The sequence below is a fragment of the Caenorhabditis briggsae genome (assembly GCF_000004555.2).
Source record: "Caenorhabditis briggsae complete genome, chrIII, whole genome shotgun sequence".
Taxonomy (NCBI): domain Eukaryota; kingdom Metazoa; phylum Nematoda; class Chromadorea; order Rhabditida; family Rhabditidae; genus Caenorhabditis; species Caenorhabditis briggsae.
The window spans coordinates 8,504,826-8,528,350 of record NC_013490.2 but is presented as its reverse complement, the minus strand read 5'-3'; the positions used below and the strand labels follow the sequence as shown (position 1 = coordinate 8,528,350).

The 23,525-nt window shown below is 36.6% G+C and overlaps 5 protein-coding genes across 5 annotated transcripts; 1 reads left to right on the top strand and 4 right to left on the bottom strand.

Moving 5' to 3' along the window:
* Window positions 1-1,337: 1,337 nt before the first annotated feature.
* Window positions 1,338-1,532, bottom strand: CBG25875 (the record flags this gene model as incomplete). The annotated part of the gene is made up of 1 exon (XM_045244135.1): window positions 1,338-1,532. One exon carries the CDS (start codon window positions 1,530-1,532, stop codon window positions 1,338-1,340), a length of 195 nt encoding a protein of 64 aa, XP_045098949.1.
* Window positions 1,533-9,703: 8,171 nt separating this feature from the next.
* CBG09786 lies at window positions 9,704-10,029 on the bottom strand (the record flags this gene model as incomplete). The annotated part of the gene is made up of 2 exons (XM_045244134.1): window positions 9,704-9,920; window positions 9,950-10,029. 2 exons carry the CDS (start codon window positions 10,027-10,029, stop codon window positions 9,704-9,706), a joined length of 297 nt encoding a protein of 98 aa, XP_045094112.1.
* Window positions 10,030-13,935: 3,906 nt separating this feature from the next.
* CBG09785 lies at window positions 13,936-15,705 on the top strand (the record flags this gene model as incomplete). Its single annotated transcript, XM_002641448.1, has 5 exons — window positions 13,936-14,481; window positions 14,529-14,590; window positions 14,642-14,823; window positions 14,873-15,123; window positions 15,544-15,705. 5 exons carry the CDS (start codon window positions 13,936-13,938, stop codon window positions 15,703-15,705), a joined length of 1,203 nt encoding a protein of 400 aa, XP_002641494.1.
* A 148-nt stretch (window positions 15,706-15,853) lies between these two features.
* Window positions 15,854-18,913, bottom strand: CBG09784 (the record flags this gene model as incomplete). The annotated part of the gene is made up of 5 exons (XM_045244133.1): window positions 15,854-16,030; window positions 16,088-16,440; window positions 16,481-16,577; window positions 16,622-16,735; window positions 18,710-18,913. 5 exons carry the CDS (start codon window positions 18,911-18,913, stop codon window positions 15,854-15,856), a joined length of 945 nt encoding a protein of 314 aa, XP_045094111.1.
* Window positions 18,914-20,453: 1,540 nt separating this feature from the next.
* Cbr-gly-14 lies at window positions 20,454-22,511 on the bottom strand (the record flags this gene model as incomplete). Its single annotated transcript, XM_045244132.1, has 10 exons — window positions 20,454-20,558; window positions 20,605-20,674; window positions 20,727-20,836; window positions 20,886-20,976; window positions 21,025-21,174; window positions 21,218-21,297; window positions 21,341-21,755; window positions 21,805-21,860; window positions 22,216-22,367; window positions 22,415-22,511. The coding sequence occupies 10 exons, from the start codon at window positions 22,509-22,511 to the stop codon at window positions 20,454-20,456; spliced, it is 1,326 nt and encodes a 441-aa protein (XP_045094110.1).
* Between the last annotated feature and the right edge of the window lie 1,014 nt (window positions 22,512-23,525).

Here is a 23,525-nt window from a genome sequence, read left to right as displayed (position 1 = left end):
GGCATGTTCGTCGGAACGTATTTCTCTATCCGGAGAACATTTTTGCTCCCCCCTTTTTTTTTATTCGAAAGAACGTTTTTTTGCGCATCGTTTGATATATAGTTTCAGTTTGCCATTCTGTTTTTTCAATTGGGAATTCCATTTAGAAAACGTCGTTCCAAAAAATGCGCGGGAAGTTACAAATTTAAGTTGGTCAAAAATGCCGCGCAAGCTCTTAGTTCTCTCTCAAAAGTATTCAAACAAGCTTTTCTATAAAAATTGATTCATACGCTAGTTTGAACGTTTTCATAATGACGATGAAAGCTTGGAAAACCGTGAACACACCGTTCGACTAAAAATCATTGACAGTGAACTGCTGAGAGACTTAAACGAGTCGGATCCTTGTCAAACGACTCGTAGTCTTTCAGAACCGTTTTCTTGTACTAATGGTACCATTGAAAACCATTTGCACAAATTGGAAAATCGAACAGTTGCGGAAGTTTTTTCCTACAACCACTCCCTCCTCGCACTTATCAGAATTATCCTTCTTTTCTCGAAGAATATCGCCTTTCTCGATTCTTATGTTATGTCGGATCATAAAGTGGTTCAGTACAATAATACTACTCAGAATAGACAACGGTTGTCCCTCGGAGAACCGGCCAAAAAAACTCGAAATGAGTGATATACGGAAAGAAAGTAATGCTATGTGTATGGTGGAAGAGCAAGGGTCTTGTATGTTTTGAAGTTCTGTAAAAAGGTCTAACAGCCACTACTGAACTCTATCAATGATAATTGGGCCAAATGCAGCAAGCGTTGAGACGTCAAGGTGTGAATACACCAACGACAAAATTCCTTCATGATAATGCTCGGCCGCATGTGTCAAAAGTTACTCAGCAGAAAATCGAGGAAATGGGCTGGGAAGTTCTCCCTCACCCGCCAAGTAGCCCTGATTTGGCACTTTCAGATTTCCAGTAATTCATATCTCATTAGCCGAGAAACACTTCAAAAGCCGCGTTGAGACCGAAAAATGGGTGGTTTGGGTCGCAGCAAGTGGGGTTCTTTCACAGCGGACCCCATTCTTTGCGCGGATGTTGGCTACAAGTAGTTGATAATTATGGCAAATAGCTTTTGAGTTAATCTTGTCTACTTCCTTTTTTATGAAAAATTCAATTGATCTTAAAAACAACCATTATTTTTTACTAGGGAAGGTTGTAACTGGAGTATGGGAATTCGATAAGAGACCTATATCATTCGAAAGCTGAGAATGAGACATTTTCAAATCTATATTCAGATTCTGCTGCGGGCTCACCAGTTTCGAGAAAAACAGGTTTGGCTCAAATTTGAGTCCGCCGAGCGCCTCATCTTCCCTCTTTCTTATACGCATTGGGAGAAGAGATCCAGCGAAGTGTGGTGTAGCGGCGAGGAGGGAAGGGCAATATCTGACAAGCCATAGGTTTGAATTTTTTTGAAGATTTTTTTAATTCTGCAGCGCTAATTTCTGAATTTTTTCCCGGGAAAAATATCTCAAAATGTTTCCGATGAATGACAAACATCGATTGGCTATCATTCTTCATACTTATTCCTCGACATGGTATTAAACATATCACATGTCCTTTTTTTACTTGTTCAAAACTATTCCATCAAAATTCCTGATGCTCCAGTGGTTTCAAGACAAGAGAAGAAATTAGCTAGAGTCCTATGCAGTCTTCTAGACCAAACCAAAGAAGGCGAATTGACGATTGAGGAGACAGAAGAAGGCCGTGTCCAGAGAGGATGCCCAGGACGGATGCGAAGCATATGGAGAAATTGAGAGCATTTGAAAAAGAAAAAAATGAATTCAAAGAAAATCGGACCAATTTGTTGAGACTTTTGAGCAAACGGCTCTACGAAATTGTTAAAGAAAAATTGGAGACAGGTATTTTCGACAGTTTCATTTTTTTTAAAGAATTACAATTCTAGGATTTTCTCTTCATGACCTCGACTTGCAAAGATTTGCTCTCTATATCAACAACAAAGAAACCAAAATTCAAGGATTCAAAGCTTCGCATAGCTGGATAACGTCGTGGAAATCTTCGCACAGGTTCTGGTATACCTCATGCATATTTTGAATTCTTTTTTTAGAATCGTCAGTCGAAAGATAACAGAATTTGTTACCCGGAAATGTATGGTTGATAAGGAACTGATAAAAAAGAAGGCTGAAGATTTTGTGAATGTTTGCCGAAGAGAGATGTCCCTGTTCAGTCCGTCCATGATCTTCAACTCTGATCAAACTCGTGTGCAAAAAGAATTGTACGGTGCTCGGAGTTTGTCATTCTTCGGAGAGAAGAACGTGGAAAGATTGATTCAATCAAAATCATCATTGACCCATTCTTTCACATTGTTGCCCATGTTGTATATGGATGGTACAATGGGGCCCAAAGCATTCATGGTGCTAGCTGAACCAACTGGCATCTTTCCACCTTCTCGACCAATTCCAAATGTTCCAAATCTCGAAGTGAGGGCAGGAAAATCCCACATCATGACCAAGGATTTGATGAGAGACTGGTTGAAATGCTGTGTGTTCATCCCCGAGAACCCAAAGAAAATGTACATGTTGGTGGACAGTTGGCCAAGTTTCACAGACCATACTGCTATTGAGCAGTGTATCCCGGCCGGTTTTGATGTCACCATTAGGAATATTTCCCCATACACCACCGGTCTTATACAGCCTCTTGACGCGCATTGGAACGGACCATTCAAAGTATGTCAATCAAAATTATACCACCAATAAAATCATTCAGAGCCTTCTCAAAAAATTCATGGCGTATGCTTTGGCGTTCCACGCCGACTATATTATTGCCCAGAGGAATAATGAGATTTGGATGATTTCACTTCTCTTTCACCAAATCTCATCCGAATATTTCAAACCATTTTTGCAATATTCGTGGAAAAAACTGGGTATATGGACTCCTCCGCTGTTTTTGAGACTCCAGCCAAATTCTGTTTCGAACAAGTCGGTGACAAGGACTGCCACGAGCCAGGATGCCTTGAACTATCATTCATTAGATGCGCTCGTTGCAAAGAATACATTTGTTTTTCGCCCTTCATCATTGTAAATAAGCACTTGTGCCCACATAAATAAAGTTTTATAATATTTTTATGCTTTGAAAATTTAAAACTTGGAACATTTTCAGAACTTGCAAAATTCCAAATAATTTTTCATTCGTAGAAAGATTTTTCACATGACATTGCACTTCCAGGAATTAAAAAAAATCTTCAAAAAAATTTTAAAAACTTATACAACATTTTCAGACTTCCAGAGGGATCAGAAAAAAAACACTAAAAATTATTGGGGGGAGGAGGGGTCGATCCTATGGCTTGTCAGATCCCTTCCCTCCTCGCCACTACACCACACTTCGCTGGATCTCTTCTCCCAATGCGTATAAGAAAGAGGGAAGATGAGGCGCTCGGCGGACTCAAATTTGAGCCAAATTTCAAACCTGTTTTTCTCGAAACTGGTGAGCCCGCAGCAAAATCTGAATATAGATTTGAAAATGTCTCATTCTCAGCTTTCGAATGATATAGGTCTCTCATCGAATTCCCATACCCCAGTTACAACCTTCCCTAGTTAGCCAACCTAATACTTAAGACCAATAAAGACGAATATTTATAAAATAGGAAACCACATGAATATATTGAAATTTGAAGAATCGGAGCTAGAAGGAATCCAATTTTTTCGACTTTAAAGAGTGTCGATGAATATGACGGTTTTTTCTTCCTCTTGATCTGCAGCCGCTGCAAGAACAACTCCGAGTTTTTCCTATCTTCTCACAATGTCCATTTGAGCAGTTCTGGAAAATATTTTAACTACGAAACCCTTATGGAATATCTTATACCTGACGAACACAGCTCGCAGTGCAATGATCTCTGGCAGATGAAGGGTTTGTATCCATTGTGGAACAAGCATGGATATGCAATGAAAGCTCTTGTCCAGAAATTTCAGAAACCGAGACAAGAAGAATAGCGAGGAGGCAGAAGAGTTAGAAGGAAGACATTTTGAGACTTTCTGAGGTTCAGCACCAGGTGAGTGATTTTATAGTAGCTGACTTGTTATTGTTACTGTCATACGGTATCACCCATACCCTGTGATTCGACCAGTCTCTGTTCTTGTTACGTCAAACCTATTCTAGAAATAATCAAAGTGAGTAATGAAAGGAAATGCCTAGCTCCCGGAACAAACTGACAAGCATTGTATATTTAAACCCTGCTTCCGCCCACACTTGGTTGGTTCCCGAACTGTGCCAATTTCGTATGAGATATTCGAGAAGGGTTTCGTAGTTAAAATATTTTCCAGAACTGCTCAAATGAAGATTGTGAGAAGAGAGAAAATAATCCAAGTTGTTCCTGTAGTAGTTGCAAATCAAGAGGAAGAAAACCACTATATTCGTAGGCATTCTTTAAAGTCGAGAAAATTGGATTCCGTCTGGCTCTGATTCCTTCAAATTTCAATATATTTCAATATATCAAATTTCAACAATATGTGGCTTCCTATTTTATGAATATTCGTCTTTATTGGTCTTGGTATTTAGTTTCAAATTTCTGTATTGAGATTGAAAATATGAAATTTTGATATTTATTCCAATAAAAATAAGAGTTAGAGCTTTGTCTCATATTTTGGTTTATAATTTTATAAACATGTGGTTTACAATTTTATAAATATTCATTCTTGAAAACTTGGCAGCTACAGATTTCTGAAATCATTGCATTGCGAGCTGTGCCAATTTCGTATGAGATATTCGAGAAGGGTTTCGTAGTTTAAATACTTTCCAGAACTTCTCAAATAGACATTGTGAGAAGATAGGAAAAACTCGGAGTTGTTCCTGCAGCAGTTGCAAATCAATAAGAAGAAAGCGCCATATTCATAGGTATTCTATAAAATTGATTAAATTGGATTCCGTCTGGCTCTGATTCTTTGCATTTCACAATAGTATAGAAATATATAGGGTCAAAAAAGGGTCAAAATTATATAGGGTCAGAAATATATAGGACTGTAGTTCAAAAAACACGATAGAAGATATCTGTAAAAATTCGAAACTTTCAAAAAAAAGTAAAGTTGGAAGTTTGAAGTCGAAAGTCAGTGTGTTCCAGTAGATCCTCTGCTGCCAGAAAGCTCAGCGTACGCTATCAATTGCTATTTCATTTTATTTCAAAATTTGATTTCGGTCATTTGGTAAAAGGGGGACGTTCAGTGGTAAACACCTAGCCATGAACCCCAAACAATGGCGACCCGAGGCCTTTTAGTACTTTTTTACTTCAATGACGTCGATCAGTCTTCAAAAAAAAAGAAATAGCAATGAGTAGTGCATCCGAAGCTTCCTTGAAGTGCGCAGCATCCAATTCTTTCCAGCATCCGACGTCCTCCTTGTCCATTCGCTGCCGATCCCGGTGATCATCGTCGAAGAGAGAGGCCAGCAGCCTTCGTAGAATTGATCGGATCCTTGCCTTCCTAACTGCCCTGGAAGCTCGTTACGATTCGGACTCCTCATCGACTCCCCGGTCCGACTTCTCATTGATTTCTCCAGCTTATATAGCCCCTATAGATCTGATCTGGAGATTAGATAAGAAAAGAGTTCATGAAAGTTGTCAGCACGCGGAATTTCTTTTTTTTTTGTAATAGAAAAATCAAACTATGAAAAAAAATCACGTTTTCAGCATTGCGCAACGGGATACTGTGAGAAGAGAGGAAATCGGCCAACTTGTGTCTGTAGCAGATGCGACAAAGGTGGAAACATTCCATTTGGATCCATTCTCGATGCGGCTGGAAAATTTATCCAGGGATAAACCTGTAAACCGGCTACCATCAGATCTTATGAAATTCTTTTCAATTTGAATCTTTTGACAAATGACTCTTTTGACCTTTTGAATTTTATAATTATTTTGAAAACGACTCTTTTGACATTTTGACTCTTTTGATTATTTTGAGGCTTGAAAATTTTTGATTGTTGCGTGAGAAATTTAAACGAATAGTCAACTTCTCGTCAAAAGTTTCAAAAAACATTTGAAACGGAACATTAGTAGAGAGGTAGTCTTCGTAGAATTGATCGGATCCTTGCCTTCCCAAAAGCCCTGGAAGCTCGTTACAATTCGGACTCCTCATCGACTCCTCGGTCCGACTTCTCGTTTTAAAATTGAGTAAATTGGATTCCGTCTGGCTCTGATTCTTTGAATTTCACAATAGTATAGAAATATATAGGGTCACTGTAGTTCAAAAAACACGATAGAAGATATCTGTAAAAATTCGAAACTTTCAAAAAAAAGTAAAGTCGGAAGTTTGAAGTCGGAAGTCAGTGTGTTCCAGTAGATCCTCTGCTGCCAGAAAGCTCAGCGTACGCTATCAATTGCTATTTCATTTTATTTCAAAATTTGATTTCGGTCATTTGGTAAAAGGGGGACGTTCAGTGGTAAACACCTAGCCATGAACCCCAAACAATGGCGACCCGAGGCCTTTTAGTACTTTTTTACTTCAATGTCGTCGATCAGTCTTCAAAAAAAAGAAATAGCAATGAGTAGTGCATCCGTCGTCGTCGAAGAGAGAGGCCAGCAGTCTTCGTAGAATTGATCGGATCCTTGCCTTCCTAACTGCCCTGGAAGCTCGTTACGATTCGGACTCCTCATCGACTCCTCGGTCCGACTTCTCGTTGATTTCTCCAGCTTATATAGCCCCTGTAGATCTGATCTGGAGATTAGATAAGAATATAGTTCATGAAAGTTGTCAGCACGCGGAATTTCTTTTTTTTTTCGTAATAGAAAAATCAAATTATGGAAATATGTAACCTGCCACGGCTAATAATTTGCGAATATTGATTTTTTTTTTCTGATTTGTAGGCGCTTTTCGCGATACTGAAAAATTATGTTTTTTGGCATTTAAAAGTTCTAGGTCGAAATTTTTGATTTTAAAATAGGCAACAATTATGAAGACGAGGAAAACACACAAAATGAGTCTAAAAAGATGTTATTTATGGCGGAAAACTTTTGGCGTGGATTGGCGTGGAATGACCTAGAAAGGGAACGAAAGAGGGAAAAGTGATGTGACTCCAGGCTCTCAAATCCCTCATCAAATCATGGAAATATGGAACCTGCTAGAAAAATCCAAAAATGGGGTACAAGTTGCGAATTTTGATTTTTTTTTCTGATTTCTTGGCGCTTTTCTCGATACAGGGGAAAATTAGCTTTCTCAGCATTTAAAAATTCTAGGTCAAAAATTTTGATTTTGAAATAGTTTTGAAATAACAGTTATGAAGGCAAGGAAAACACACAAAATGAGCCTAAAAGCGTCAAATTTGGTTAAGAATTGAAGGGGAAATACATTTTTAAGAAAACCAACTGAAAATCTCAATTTTTCGAAGTTTTTGGGTATCTATTAAAATACCGCCCATTTTAAATTTTTTTAATTAAGTAACTTTTGTGCAGAAATGAGATGGTTTTGAAGCACTCAGATTTTGATCCGATTACTGTAGATTTGGCTGAAATTTACTTTTTTCCAAAATTCTTTGCTTGTCTATTCGGCGTGTTATTTTTGGCGTGGAATACCCGGGTATGAAAAAATGGAAAAAAATCAAAGCGGAAATCGCAGATTTATGTCGGATTACTGTAGTTTTTGATTGCCTTCTGAAATCAGCCATAGATGTCGTAGAACCCAACTGGAATAAGCCTTTTTTCTCAATTTTTTAAAATTGAATTACTGTAGAATTGGATCACTATAAAATAGAAAATCTTGATTACTGATTACTGTGAAAATGGGAATTACTATACACAGTAACCCTATGCATTGTTAAACTACAGTAATCTGCTACTCTGTTTTCTTAGATACAGTAACTCAATAAATTTCCAAACTACAGTAATCCTCTGCGTTTTCAAACTATGTAGTAATTACCTAGAATATCTAAAGTAAGTTATCTTCATGTTTTCCGATTCATAGTAACGCTATAAATGTTTAAACTACTGTAATTCTTTACAATATAAAACTACATTATGTAACTTCATCCTAGGTTCGCATGTTTTCAAGACACGGATCATGATTTCAGAAGACACTGGTCATGATTTTTGAGACGACTGATCTGTGGCGATAATGCTGATAATCTAGGTTCGCATGTTTTCAAGACACTGATCATGATTTCAGAAGGCAATCAAAAACTACAGTAACCCAGCGTAAGTCTGCGATTATCGATTTGATTTTTTCCATTTTTTCTTACCCCATTTTTGGAATTTTTCTAGCAGGCACGGTAAATAAATCACGAATAATGCACAACTAGTGTCTGTTGACGCTTTTCTCGTGCATCCGCAAAAAAACTAAAAATCAAAAAATTCAAAAGGACTTAATTTGTTCGTGAACCGACATATTGAGAGATTTGAGAGCCTCGAGTCACATCACTTTTCCCTCTTTCGTTCCCTTTCTAGGTCATTCCACGCCAATCCACGCCAAAAGTTTAACGCCATAAATAACACGCCGAATAAACACAAGCAAACTATTTTGGAAAAAATTAAAATCTTCACACAAATTTACAGTAATCTGACTAATCTTTTTAGACTCATTTTGTGTGTTTTCCTCGTCTTCATAATTGTTGCCTATTTTAAAATCAAAAATTTCGACCTAGAACTTTTAAATGCCAAAAAACATAATTTTTCAGTATCGCGAAAAGCGCCTACAAATCAGAAAAAAAAAATCAATATTCGCAAATTATTAGCCGTGGCAGGTTACAATTTCCATAATTTGATTTTTCTATTACGAAAAAAAAAAGAAATTCCGCGTGCTGACAACTTTCATGAACTATATTCTTATCTAATCTCCAGATCAGATCTACAGGGGCTATATAAGCTGGAGAAATCAACGAGAAGTCGGACCGAGGAGTCGATGAGGAGTCCGAATCGTAACGAGCTTCCAGGGCAGTTAGGAAGGCAAGGATCCGATCAATTCTACGAAGACTGCTGGCCTCTCTCTTCGACGACGACGGATGCACTACTCATTGCTATTTCTTTTTTTTGAAGACTGATCGACGACATTGAAGTAAAAAAGTACTAAAAGGCCTCGGGTCGCCATTGTTTGGGGTTCATGGCTAGGTGTTTACCACTGAACGTCCCCCTTTTACCAAATGACCGAAATCAAATTTTGAAATAAAATGAAATAGCAATTGATAGCGTACGCTGAGCTTTCTGGCAGCAGAGGATCTACTGGAACACACTGACTTCCGACTTCAAACTTCCGACTTTACTTTTTTTTGAAAGTTTCGAATTTTTACAGATATCTTCTATCGTGTTTTTTGAACTACAGTGACCCTATATATTTCTATACTATTGTGAAATTCAAAGAATCAGAGCCAGACGGAATCCAATTTACTCAATTTTAAAACGAGAAGTCGGACCGAGGAGTCGATGAGGAGTCCGAATTGTAACGAGCTTCCAGGGCTTTTGGGAAGGCAAGGATCCGATCAATTCTACGAAGACTACCTCTCTACTAATGTTCCGTTTCAAATGTTTTTTGAAACTTTTGACGAGAAGTTGACTATTCGTTTAAATTTCTCACGCAACAATCAAAAATTTTCAAGCCTCAAAATAATCAAAAGAGTCAAAATGTCAAAAGAGTCGTTTTCAAAATAATTATAAAATTCAAAAGGTCAAAAGAGTCATTTGTCAAAAGATTCAAATTGAAAAGAATTTCATAAGATCTGATGGTAGCCGGTTTACAGGTTTATCCCTGGATAAATTTTCCAGCCGCATCGAGAATGGATCCAAATGGAATGTTTCCACCTTTGTCGCATCTGCTACAGACACAAGTTGGCCGATTTCCTCTCTTCTCACAGTATCCCGTTGCGCAATGCTGAAAACGTGATTTTAGATTTTGTACGTTTTTCGAGAATCTTCTGATACCTGAACGGCACAACTTGTGATACAAGCTGCTCTGGCAACTTGGCTGTTCTTGTCCATTTTTGTACACGAATGCAAGTCTTGTCCGGTGATTTGAGAAATAGAAATGAAAAAGAATGCGAAGAGGTAGAGGAGTCGAAGAGTGGACATTCTGAATATTTCTGAGATTTTTTGTATCCCGAAAAGTTTTTATACTCGTCGGATTGTTGTTGATATGTGATTATTGACAGAAGTTTTCATATTTTATTTGTTTGCAGATACTCAACAAGAATGATAAATAAGGAAGTGGAGTTAGGTTATAAACAAATTTGATAACTGTTTGGATTAGATAAGAATGTGTGGTATGAGACGGAGACAAGAAGAGCATCTTCAAAATGAAGGGATACTAATTCTGCTGAAACCAGGAGGTCTAAATCGGGTAGATGTCAGATTTCAAAAGTTGCAAATTGGGTTCAAAAGTTTCTAAAAATATCATGATCATGGTTAGTGTAACTCCGAAAAATTCGCAAAAGCTCAGAAGACGTTGGCTTTGGACCTTCAGGGTTTTTGAATTCCAGAATCTATGACTTTTTTGCTCCAGGGACTCTCGAATATCAGCTATGTGTCTGCATGTGCATACGATTCTGGTACTTTTTATTTCATTGCTTAAAGGTGGGGAGACAAGAAAAAAATAATGTTCTCGAAATTCCGTCTGAATATGCCCCTCGAGGAGTTGAGCTAGCATGGGCGCGGATTGAGAGTGCGGCGCCGCTACCGACTGAGCCACGCGGGGGAAAAGGCAGCCGGCGCCCGATTGCATACATAAAGGCGAGGACGCCGGCTGTACGCAGAGTGGCATTAAGCGTTGTACACCGTGACGGTAGAATGCATACTCTAGCTACAAAAAAACTACGAAAAATCTCCTGTCCCCCCACCTTTAATGATTAATGATGTCGCAAGAAACACATGTCAGGCTAATTTTACGATTCAGGTATATACAGGGAATATTGTCGTTGTTAATTTCGACTTTAAAGGACTGCGACTCTAGATACTGTAAGAGAAGACGGTCAATCTAATCCACCCTGTATTTATTGTATCTACCTTTCCCAAATAAATTATACGAATCTCTCTTGTATTTCCACGCTATCGCGACATGTTTCTCCTATCTGCAAACCTTGTTTTGCCTCAAAACTTCTTTAGGTTTTCTCCAAGATTTTATCTGAATATTCGTCGAGAATTTCTGCGAGATAGATTTCCACTATGACAGGAACAGAAGACAAAGCTTTCTAATCTATCTCTATCGGAATACATAGAAATGGAGTTATAAATAGAAGAAAAAGAAGACGACGGGAGATGAAGGTGTTCCATGAACCATTCTTTTTGAACATTACGCTTATATGTTTTGATTAAATCAAGGAAATATGAAGGATTTCATTCGAAGTCACATTTATGTTCAAATTACATTTCTTAGGCTTTTCGGTTGACCTAGAAATAACATAATTTGTGGAAATCCTTGAAGTGATGTTTGCATTTCTTCGCAAGATTCGAATTCTTAATTGCTTTGAGTTGTTTTCAATAAATCTATCCAATAATAATTGCCAGTGTACTTTCCTAGGCGACTTGTGACTCTTTTCTATTTTTGATTTTTTTCAGATTTTTGAATATTGTTTTTTATCTCATTCTTCTGAAGACTTTTTTCGTCATATGATTCAGAAAAGACCACCCTATACTTGCACTTTGAGCTCAATTATTTTGGATCCTATGTGAGATGGTAAAAATCTGTCAACTGATTAAATGTTGATAATATAATGATAAACATTTTAACAGTTGAAAAACTGTTGATATCTTTCATATGAACCGAGATAATTGAGCTGAAAGTGCAAGTATAGGGCGGCCTACTATTAAAGTGTTTACAGTATTATGTTTATGTCAAGATCTTTGGCTTCTCTGTAAGAAGCTTGAAAAATTATGAAATTGTGTGTTTCCTTATTCACATTTGTGCATAAGTTTCAAAACATTTACCGTGGGAAATTTTCCAAGATAACCATAGAAACTCTATAACGAATTGAAATTATACTCTCTACATGGTGAATTCCAAAATGGAAAAGGTTTAGGAAGATCATAACATAGTTGCAAATATAAATTTTGAAGTTTCCCAAAAATTTTCCAGAAATGTGTATCGAAATATAGAACATGTAACCAAAAAAAATTTCCATAGGCACGCTTGGCAGAAAACAGTTTAATGCTTTTCAAGAGACTGGATTTTCAACCCAACAATTATTAAAAACCAACAAAACATTCCTCAAACCTATTCGTTCAAATCGAAACTGTTCCGTAACATATAATTGTTCCGTTTTGTCAAAATTAGCGAGGAGGAGAAACGTATAGAATGGGAGGAGTCTTGACCTTGAATCGCCATTATTCTCATCTCATGTGGAACTGAATGTCAGTTTTAATTCCATTGAGTTCAAAGCGTCTTGGCTATTGAGTTCGAAAATTCTGAGTATAGCTGTTTATTTACTTTAGAACTCTAACAAATTTGATTAATATAGTTTTAATACAATCCGTTTATCGAAACAAATAGCAACATTCATTTCCGACTCTTATCACTTGGTCAAGTTTCGGCGAGGATTTCTTTTCTTCTCATCCTCTCATCCTTTCACCTCTTCTTTCTCGAAAACAGGAATGTCCTACACGGTACACCTTCAGATGATGACCAGTCTGATGAATGGATTGAATCCAATCCAATGGATATGTATGTACATTTTCCTTTTTTCTCTTTTCCCTCCTTTCTGGTACTTTTGGTTATTTTTGTCTCAATTACTTTTATTTTCAAACATGTTTCAGGGTAGAATCGTTTTCATGTTCTAATTTTTCTTCCAACGATTTCGATGGCCGAAATACTTTTGCCTCCCGAAAGATGGTCGATTTCGATAATTGCGATGAGGGAAAGATGACACCTTTTCTCTCTTTTCTTCTTCTTTTCATTCTTTATTTTCTTCCGACATCCTCTCGGTTTCTTTCTTTTCAAACTTCAGTATCATTTCTTAAGCTTGTCTGTGATTTTGTTGGTCATTTGGAATATCAATTAAATACTTTTTTTAATGTCACAAACAATTTCCAGGTTTTTTGAATCGAAAATCGCCAAAAAATATATTTATTACCAGTCAATAAGATAAACAAAAACTTATTTTTTCAGTTGTTTTTCAGCCATTTTGGCATTCCGATCACTTTGAACATTTTTTGGAATGTAAAACAAATCTAGGTTGAAGACTTTTTTTTTGAAAATTCCTATTTTTTCCGCTATTGGCCAATTGAGAAAGACACTTTTGGTCCGTTTTTGTACTGAAAACGTAAGAAAAAAGCAGGGGTCTTCCAGAAATCGGCAAATAGCTGAAAAACTGGGAATTTTCTAACAATTCTGAAAATGCAAAGTTTTCAATTTAGGTCTGTTTCACACACTTTGAAAATTTCAAAATGCTTGGAAGCTTGACAGCTTGACAGCCGACCTCAGGCCTCCTGAAAATGGTACAAATGGCCGAAAATCAACTGAAAAATACGTCTTTCTATTAAAAATTTTATTGAACAGTACTGTACATAAATTCTGAAATTATTATTTTTTCAATTTCTAGTGAAATATAGTACATGTAAAAAAATTGTTCCTAAAGTTTGTTTTTCATACTTCCAAAGGTTAGTTAAATTTTTTGAATTCAATTCCAAAACCTATCAAATCTTCTCTACCTATTCCTATAACTATCCTCTCCTCATATGTCTGAATACGTCATTTGAATGTTAAACAATTCCTTTTCTCTTTTTTGTCCATGTCCATGTCTCCCCTTTTTCCGTTAACTTATTTCTTAACTTCCCTCTAAACCGGTTATCCCATTCTTTGCCCATTTTGTGATTCCTCCTCGTCCGTCTGTTCCATTATCCATCTACATTTGCATTACCTAAATTGTTTGACTTTCAAATGCATTTTCAGTATTTAAGACATTGAATCATTCTAAATTTATTTTCAATTAAGTTCTTGTTTTTTTTCTTTTTACTTTCCCAATTCTAATTGTTTCAGGAGTAATTATGGGTGTGAAAACAGAATTCCGATCATCCGAGCCAATTTCGGATCTCGAAAAGAGCCAAATCAACTCGGTTCGTGCAATGCTCCAGGAGAAACTTCCAAATGGAATTCCTGATGACGTCAACACCGATTTGAATCTCTGTCGTTGGTTGAGAGGATATCATGGAGATATGGAAAAAATCGTGAAGAACTTTGCAACATATTTGGCATCTAGAAAAGCAGCTGGATTTGTTGGAGACGATTTTGCGGAGAAGTTCTTCGAACTTCCGGATATTGAACCTTTCCTGCAGTACATTGCTTCTTCAAGACTCCAGGATCGTCAATGGTCGGATGAACATAACGCGTTTTTATTTGTTGAAAGAGCTTGGTCCCAACCAAAAGAATTCATTAAAACTTTCAAAACCAGTGACTATCTTCTTCACTGCTTTGGATACTCTGAAATGCTTCAACAACTTATTTTAAGACGAGAAAAGAAGCAGTCGGCTGATAAAGGACCCGTTCAGTTCATCGTTATTTTTGATCTCAATACTGTCAATATTACGGATTACGTTCGTTTTTGAATCTGAATTTGAAACTGTTTCAGTTTATTTTTCAGGTCAACCCAATGTCCGGTTACATGAAATTGTGGCAAATCAGAAGTGAGCTCTGGCAAGATTGGTAAATTTGAATTTAAAGAAGAACCCTGAAACACGTTCAGATACATTTCAGGTACCCAGAAATGGTTCAACGAATCTATTTGACCAATCCCCCTCGATTGCTTGGACTTCTGTGGAAAGTTGCCCGAGTATTTTTGTCCGAAGAGAATTTGAAACGAATCGAAATTATCTCCCACACTCCAGATCTTGCTGGAAAGTTCCTGCCAGCATGGCTAGTTCCAAAAGAGTATGGAGGTGAGTGTTTATTTTTTTAATCTCTAATTTGAAATCTTAAATTTTGCAGGAGAATTCGTGAATACCGTACCACCCGGAGACGAAACGGGAGTGTCAATTCGTCGTAAAATCACTTCAGCTGACTACTACAAACCGTATCTCCACTATAAATCCCATGGAATCGAACGTCCGAAACCAAGCCATAAAGATGTTTCACCATCGGATAAGTTCATTTTCAAGATTCAAGTTCCAAAGGATAAGAAGCTGTTGTGGGATTTCACAGCCAGCGGAGAAGTTCAATTTGCCATTTACAGAGGAAATGTGAGCATTTTCTTTCAATTTTTTGGGTTTACAATATGAATGGTATAAAGATCAGAATGTTTGTTACTGTCTGTTAAATACAGAGCTCCAATTTTGAAAAATATTACTATGGCGGAAAAAAAATCGAAAATGGAAAGAGTTACTGTAGCGAAAACATTCGAAAATTGAAAGTACCACTGTAGGGATAAAATACTCGAAACTTGGAAGGATTACTGTATAGAGAAAAAAGAAAAATGAAAAGGATTACTGTAGTGAAAAATATTTGAAAATTACGACGATTACTTTAGAGAAAATTAATCAACAATCAAAAAGATTATTGAAGAGAAAAATATCCGAATATAAAAAGGTTTACTCCGACTCCTGGACGTTCTAGAACCCTCTAACTTTAATTTTTTTTTTTCCACTATCCTAGTATTCCAGAACCGAAACGATCTCGTTTTTCCAAGTCTCCACTTGATCACCAACAAACTCAACGAAGAAGGAACCCTGAATGATGTATCCGATTCGGAAGTCTCATTTGAATTCCAAAATCTTTCCGGATACTTCACTCTGAAGCTGGAGTATACCGTTGCCATCGTCTAATTTGGATTTCGCTGATTTTACTTTATTTTGTAATTTAATTCTCTCTGAATTCTGTGATTTTATCCCAGTAATCTCTTCTATTCGAATCGGATGTTTTTAGATATTTAATAATTAATGTATTTTATGGTTTTTTATGGTTTTTGGTTATCTACATGAACAGAAAGACAGAAAGAATGAGTGAGAGACCCGTGGAAAAGAAGAGAATTTCAGATTTTTCAGATGAAGAAACTTGAGTGGAAGATGAGTTAGATGATGATGAGGAGGCAAGACGAATTGGTCCACAGTCGACGATTGTTCGCGATGAGTTTTCTACGACAATGGCAGTCTGGAAACTTAAATTTTTTGTAAAATGACTCTTAAATTTTCAAACTGATTCGCTAACCAATCCAATCACATTCTCTTCAAAAATATCTAAATCCATATTGCGCCATGGTTCAACCGCCATCCCAGTGTGATCTGTTTCCAATGTCATTATCGTTTTTTCTTCTCCATCCACTCTGGCTTTTTTATGGCACTTTCCTCCCTTTTCATCTGATCTTCCAGGCAAAAGAGCAACTTCGTAGAGCTGATTAGTATTTTTAAGTGTTTGAGCACTGGAATCCAATCTTACCGAGTTCTCTTTGAGTCCCGAAATTACCACCATCACTTGAGTGTTTCTCCCTGACGTTTGTGCCAATTCAATTATTCCTTCTCCGCCTTTATATCCCTGAAGACGTGCCTCGAATCTGTTGGCTCCTGAAAATATATTTTTTTTCATTTTTCAATTAAATCCAACCTTCGGAATCTGGAGGATCCACACAAATATTGCGGAAAAAGTTGACAGTAAACGATCCAGGAGTGTCATTTTCAATGAAGAGATCGGGTTTGGTGACCTAATTTTTGGAAAAATCGGTTGTTGAATAATCGAGATATCTACCTGATTTTGATCTGAAATCACACATTCGTCATCGTTTGGAACATGCATTGCTGATAGGCACTTTGCTTTGCGGATTGATGAGGTAAGGCACATACGGAGACATTCGTCTTTGAACTGAAATTTTCAAAATTCTAGTTTGTTTTTTAGATGCGGTAAAGCCTGTATTAGAAGGGCCTCTGAAATAGAAGTGCTCCATCTAATTGAAGGGCCCCTCGATTGATGTGATTAACTGACTTTCTATTCTTTTTTTGTTTTAAATGAATTATATGTGCTTTTTGTTTTGTCATTAAAAAATTGTTGATGGATGTGAAGCAGGGATGTGATTTTACGTTTACGAATTTTACGAATTGTACGGATTTTAAGGTTTTTTGGTACTCTTAAAATTTTAAAATTAAATCCGTAAAATTCGTAAAAACTGGATGAGTGTTTATTCACCATTTTTGTTCAGAATTGACAGTATTCCGGTTCATTTTCATGTTCTTGATCTAGTTTTTAGTTGATTTTATGCTCACATCTCATTTTAAAGCATGAATTTGCTTCATTTTAAAAATATTTTTTCCAACTTTGAATGTTTTTTTTTCACAATTTAGCATTTTTTTAAGGAAAAAAATTATAAATAGTTGAAACCCCATAGAAGCATTCGGTTCTACGATTTTCAACATTTGCGGACCATTTACCAATTGCTTAATAATAAGAGCTTGTAATTCGTAAAATTTTACGTTTTACGAAATTCGTAAAATAAAAATTTTACGCACATCCCTGATGTGAAGTGGAAAAAAATTCCACCGAGAAACGTTGACCCTAGAATAGAAGTTCCCTCCTCAGCGACCCCGGGAAAAATACAAGTGCGTCCCTGTTTGAAGGGCCTCTCTAATTGAAGTGCCCCTAGACACGGTCCTTCTAATGCAGGTTTTACCAAGGTACTTGGGGATTAGTCTTGATATCAATCAAAAGTTAAAAAATATTTCGAGCTTTGTCGATTTTCAAAAAAAAAATGATTTTGAAAAGAATTTTGAAAGATCGAGACTCATTTCAAAAGATGTCAACCCTCGAATGCTTCAATCTTTCCGAAAATGTATCAAGCAAAAATATAATTTTTCATCCAGCTTAAATCAAGCTCTATATTTCTGCGTTAACCTCTTCTTGGTATTGAGTGACTAATCCAAAATCCATCCACAGATTCAACCGGTCTTCAACTTTTTGAACTCTCTCTCTCTCTCCCAGGTATTTCGTATTTTGTTTCTAATCGAATACCTTGTCAACATTCTCAAACACCGACCAAACTTCAATGACATGTCACAGACAGAGAGTATCATCAAATCACTGATTCTCCAGATAGTAACACCTTCATCACCTAAATCACAAATCGGAGTAGAATCGCTTCCATTTTTAGAACAGATATTCTTGACTTCTCCGTTTTTTTTTCTTCAATGTGTTTTATTAACCGGTGATAAAGAGAGTGATAACAACTTCCACTATTGCTGATCGTGGTGGTTTTCAGTATGTGTTTTGGATACATTGAACTTCTATCAAAAACGAGGAAAAATCTTTCAAGTGTAAACTTAATTCATTTCCGTTTTGTCATCGCTAAAAAATGTGTGTCGGTGTTGGCATGGAGAGAAAGACTGACGATATAGGTGATAAGAAAACACGCTTATCATGAACATGATTTGTTGAGATTTGCCTCAAAATGTTGCAAAAGCGCGATTCAAATTACACATTGCACACCTTCTGCGAGATGACGTGGCTTTCGAATTCCTGGGAAAGGATAACTTGGAAAGAAATCTACGAAATCATCTGATCGTCGTCCTCGTTTTTTTGTGGTCTCTCTGATTATCGGCCAGTTTCTCATCAAGAAGAGTGAAAATGATGGATTGTTGGGGGAACTAAGAAGAGGTCAGACATTCCTCACATTCAGAATCTCAGAAGAAAGAAGTTGTTTGTTCTATAGAAAGTACCAATGATTTTGATTGATGGTTTTTAGTTTAGAAATAAAGGACAGACAGGTTTCAAGAAAACTAGAAACTTCAGTTTCAATTTCAGAGTACGAAAGATCAATTGGTTTTGAAAATTGAAAGTTGAGCTCACCTGAACAGATGATGTATGAAAAGCGTGTCCGACAATCCAATAGTTTTTCTTGAATTCAAAACATTCCAGAAGTTTCAGATTCGGCGGTTTCGCCCCTCCATTCTTCACATTTTTTGTATCCGTTGACGCAGATGATTCGACGGATTCAAACGATGAAAGAATCAGGAGAAGAGGAAGAAGAAATGAATTTATTGTATGGAGCATACAGAGGAAGAAATATGGTAATGAATTAAAGAGTAATTAAAAGATGAAGAAGACAAAAAGAAGATGTTAGAAAATGGGTGGAATAATGAACACGAACGCATTCTTGTGGGGCGAAGAAACGAGAGGAAAAAGGGGAAAAAGAGAGAGAGGGAGATAAGGAAAATGTTGGAGAATCAGAAGATAACGAAAAATTTGAAGAAAAATGGGTGGAGTCTAAATGGAGTGAAGGAGTACTGTACTTTCGAAATTAACAAAAAAAACATTGGGATAGAAGAAAACGACTTCGGCTGTCTGATACCGAAGTAAATGGGAATAGCTTAATAGATTCTGACACTTAATAATGATTACTGATGAACTACTGCGATTTCGATGATATTTATACCTTTCAGAATTAAAGACTGTAAGCAGTAGTCGAAATATCTGGAACTTCTTTCCCATCAGGGCCGAGCAAAAAAACGACCTCCGACAAAAAACTTTTTTGCGGAAATTTCGACTAAAAATATCGAAAAGCACTAGACAAAAAGATTTCCGATTTTCTGGAAGGTTCTCGAAAAATTTTCGAAGTTATCAAGCTAATCCAATAGATTTTTTCTTATTCTTAAAATTCTATTTTTAACGAATTGTCCATACTTTTCAACCGACCGAAAAAAAACCAACGAAAAATTATTTTTTCTAAAAATTTACAGTATCCAGAGCTCCGAAAATATTTTCGTCGAGATTTTCTTTAGGTTAAAATAATACTTTTGAAATTCCGGGCCCGGGCCGGGCCTGTTGAAATTTTCAAGGCCCGGGCCCGGTAGCAAAAATTTTGTCATTTTGAGCCAAAATTCGAGCTCTCAATTCAATTTTCTCCATTTTTTTTTGTGTTTTTGAATTGTTTGTCTGTTTGATCAAAAATATCAAAACTCGAAAAAATTTTTGATCGAAAAAAATCACATAAGGGTCATAAAAGTTCTCTGGGGTGTTCTGATTAGTTTCCACTAACTTCCAAAATTACTATCTCTCCTATTCGTCGGTTTTTTTCCCTTTTTTCCCAAAAGAACCCACCTTCACTACTTTTCGAAAAGTAGTTGCGAGAATATAAAAAACGGAGATAAAAGATTTGTGATCACCTAATTGCCTTTCTTTCTCCCTTCGTGTGAAACCAAAAGAACTCTAATCGAAATGTCTCTGTTGATCTAATAAACACCGATTATTTTTCTTTTCACTCGAGGAAAGTTGAACTTTTGGAATTGGACTGCTGAGGCTCAGCAGCTGAGCATCAAAACATTAGAAGTAGCACATTTATAAATAGACAGATAACATAGTAATAATTAAGCGAAAAGGGAAAAAACTGGATCCCCAATTGAGCTTATAATCTGAAATCTTGGTAGGATCTGGAACCATGAAAAACGTTTATTTTCTCAAACTTCGGATTTTACAATTAATGAAATGGATTATCAATTTTACTTTTTATTATTTTCAAGAACCGATTCGAAAAGATCAAATAAACATGCAGCAAGATTCACAGATTAATATTTTAAAATTGAGATCATCATGTTTAGTCATAAATTGGAACTTTAGAACGATCTGGAACTAAAAACAAGCGTGTTTTCTTGAAGAAGCAGGTGACGATTCCATTGTATGCTGTGCGTGGAATTCCGGACTAAAATTATCAGTTATTTTCAGAATTTTCAAATTTTGGAGTTTACTCTAAATTCGTTCATTATTCCCAGTTCTTTTGTTATGTTGACAAAATGTGCTTTTCCAGTGTACACGATTCTGAAATCACGAGAATCAGTATTATCAACAAAAAAAACTAGTGACTGCATACTTGACTTTCAGATTCTTTACTTCAGGTTTCCAACTTGAAGAAGTTATATTTTCCAGTTCGACTAAAACAGCATCTGCCAGATCTTTATCCATCTTGTTTTTGAAGTTGTTCTGGAACGCTCTTTTTTTTTGGTTTCCCAGTTCAATTTCCCAGACTTACAGGTAATAAATAATTTAGGTTCAATTCTTCAAAGTTGATAGAAAAATTGCTCATTTTGATTTTCGACAGATGATCTGCATAGAATTGACCACTGAAAATCTCTAGAGCTTTTAATTTTTTTTCTATGCTCGCAACTCACTTGCTAACCCCTTTCTTTCCATGGATCATCATACCAGTTCTACTAATTTCCGGTCGAATGCATTGTCTTCCTTTTCGTTGAGCTGGGTCTCTCATCCAGTCATCCCAGAAAACAGCTGGCCATGTTGGTTCAAATTCTTCCCATTGTCTCCTAAAAGAACTCATTGTTTTGAATATACTTCATTTCAAAAAACCTAGCCATCATCCAACCTAATCCACCAAAAAAGTCGCTTCTGTACAAGGTTGCGTTGGCATTCCAGTCAATATGTTCTAGCTGAAAAAATATATCAAAATTGGAAAAGAAAGACCTATTCAACTTTTCCGTTATCATTCCAAGCAGACACACAATACAAGTTTGGATCTTTTTCCAGAAGATGTCTAGTGCTTGAGAAATAGGAGAAGAAGTCGGGAGCAATGTCAAGGTCATCTGAAAGATTGGGATAGATTATCAAATTAAAATTAGAATTCATAATCCTGCCTTCTGTAATAAGAACTGTTGAATATGGGTTCTTTGAAAACATATGTGTAAGCGCCAACTTATAATGTCTCGAAATATAAAAGTAAGATTTCTTTTTTTTGAATCTCGGCGGAACTTTGATATTAGCATTGATCCCAGGTGTATGCTTGATATATTCCACTTGATCTCCAAACTTTTTTACTTCATCTGCTACTTTTGAACTATCACAATCTTGAGAAACGGTTATTGGGAAGCTCTCTTTGCTAGGGCGAAGTCTGAAAAAGGGAGATCACATTTAAAATATAGCTTTTCACTGAAGATTACCTGATTAGTTTTTCCAAATGATCACGAATAGCAGCAGGTCGATTACATGCAAACACCTGGAAAACATGTTATGTACTATTGTGATACAAATAAAACGGAGAAGTAGAAGAGAAACGCCGGTGGCTGAGGCTAGAGATACTACAACGACCACTACAGTAACCTGAAAATAATGTTATTTCCCAGTTTTTTTTTTCGTCGAGTATTCTATTGTTTTTCAGCAAAAGAGTCGTAAAATAAAAAAATTTGTTAGTGAAGAAATTGTCTGAAAATTGAGAAACGAAATGTGATAAAAATATATTGAAACTAAAAGTATTTTTTGGTTACGGTAATTGTCGCTGTGGGACCTTCGGCAACGGCCACCGGCGTTTTTCTTCCAAAGCTCCGATTTTTTTGTATCAGAATAATACTCACTAGTACTGGAATTGGTTCTGTCCAACGCTTTGGAATCGATTCTCTGACTATTTCCCACATGTCATTTAATCTTTCATGATCGCCATGCAATATGGCATTCAATCTCTTTTCTGCCTCCTCGAAATTATTCAGAATTTCCTCTGATTCGAAATCTTTGAAAAAATTGGGTATTTTTAATGAAATATATTTTCGAACGTACCATTTGAATTCACATAAACTAATCTGCTATGTAAATAGAAATTCCATGAAAAATAAAAGAAGATAAATATGATTGTGATAAGTGTGGAGTCCTGCATACTTTAATGGTTTCCTGAAATTGACCTGGAATATGTTTGTATTTATCGTCTTCCAACTTTGCCCCACATACCTTCTAAACCAACGTGGCTGAAACTTGATACGTTCGTATTTCGAGCTTGCAAGTTTCTACTGGTAAATATGATTTTTTGAGACTAAAAATGCTGAAACTTTTTCTAGACATAACCATGAATAATTTTTCTGCCAACCGGTCGATCGCCGATGATTCAAGTATCGTTATTGAAAAAGATGAAGGAGAGAAGAAAATCGAAGAAGTCCTGATCGAAGTTGAGCGGTTTATTGTCAACATCGTCAAATGGACATGCTTGATTCTTGCTTTTTTCGTTGCAATAATTTATCAAATATTTTTTGTTTGAATGAATAAGTTACGATAATACATGTTATAGACTATTTAACAATCACAGTTATTGTCTATTCAATAAAACGTGGGCGCGCCGCAGGTTGCAAAATGACACGCCCCTTTATGAAACGCGTGAGAAGAGGGAAAAACATACTTGTAAAATTCTGGGCCGGCCCGCCAAAGCCCGGGTCTGAAGAAATTTCCAAGGCCCGGGCCCGGCCCGGAAGGCCCGGTTGCAAAAATTTTGTCATTTTGAGCCAAATTTTGAGCTCTCAATACAATTTTCTTTATTATTTTTTGTGTTTTTGGATTGTTTCGTCTAATTGATCAAAAAATATCAAAATATCTTGAAAAATAATTTTTGATGTGAAAAAATCCACATAAGGGTCCCTTATGTGTTTTTTAAAATTTTCAAAACTTGTGGAATGACAGGCCCGCAGGGCCGGGCCTCCGAAATTCGGGAAAAAGCCCGGCCCGGCCCGTTACAAGTATGGGGAAAAGGGAACGCGTTCCAAAAAGGGGCGTGGCACTTTGCAACCTGCGGCGCGACCACGTTTTATTGAATAGACGATATTGTCGGAATAAAAAAAGTGACACCTGAAAATCTCGGAGACGGCGCTCGTGTCGATTTACGAGGGGCGGAGCGAAAACGGAT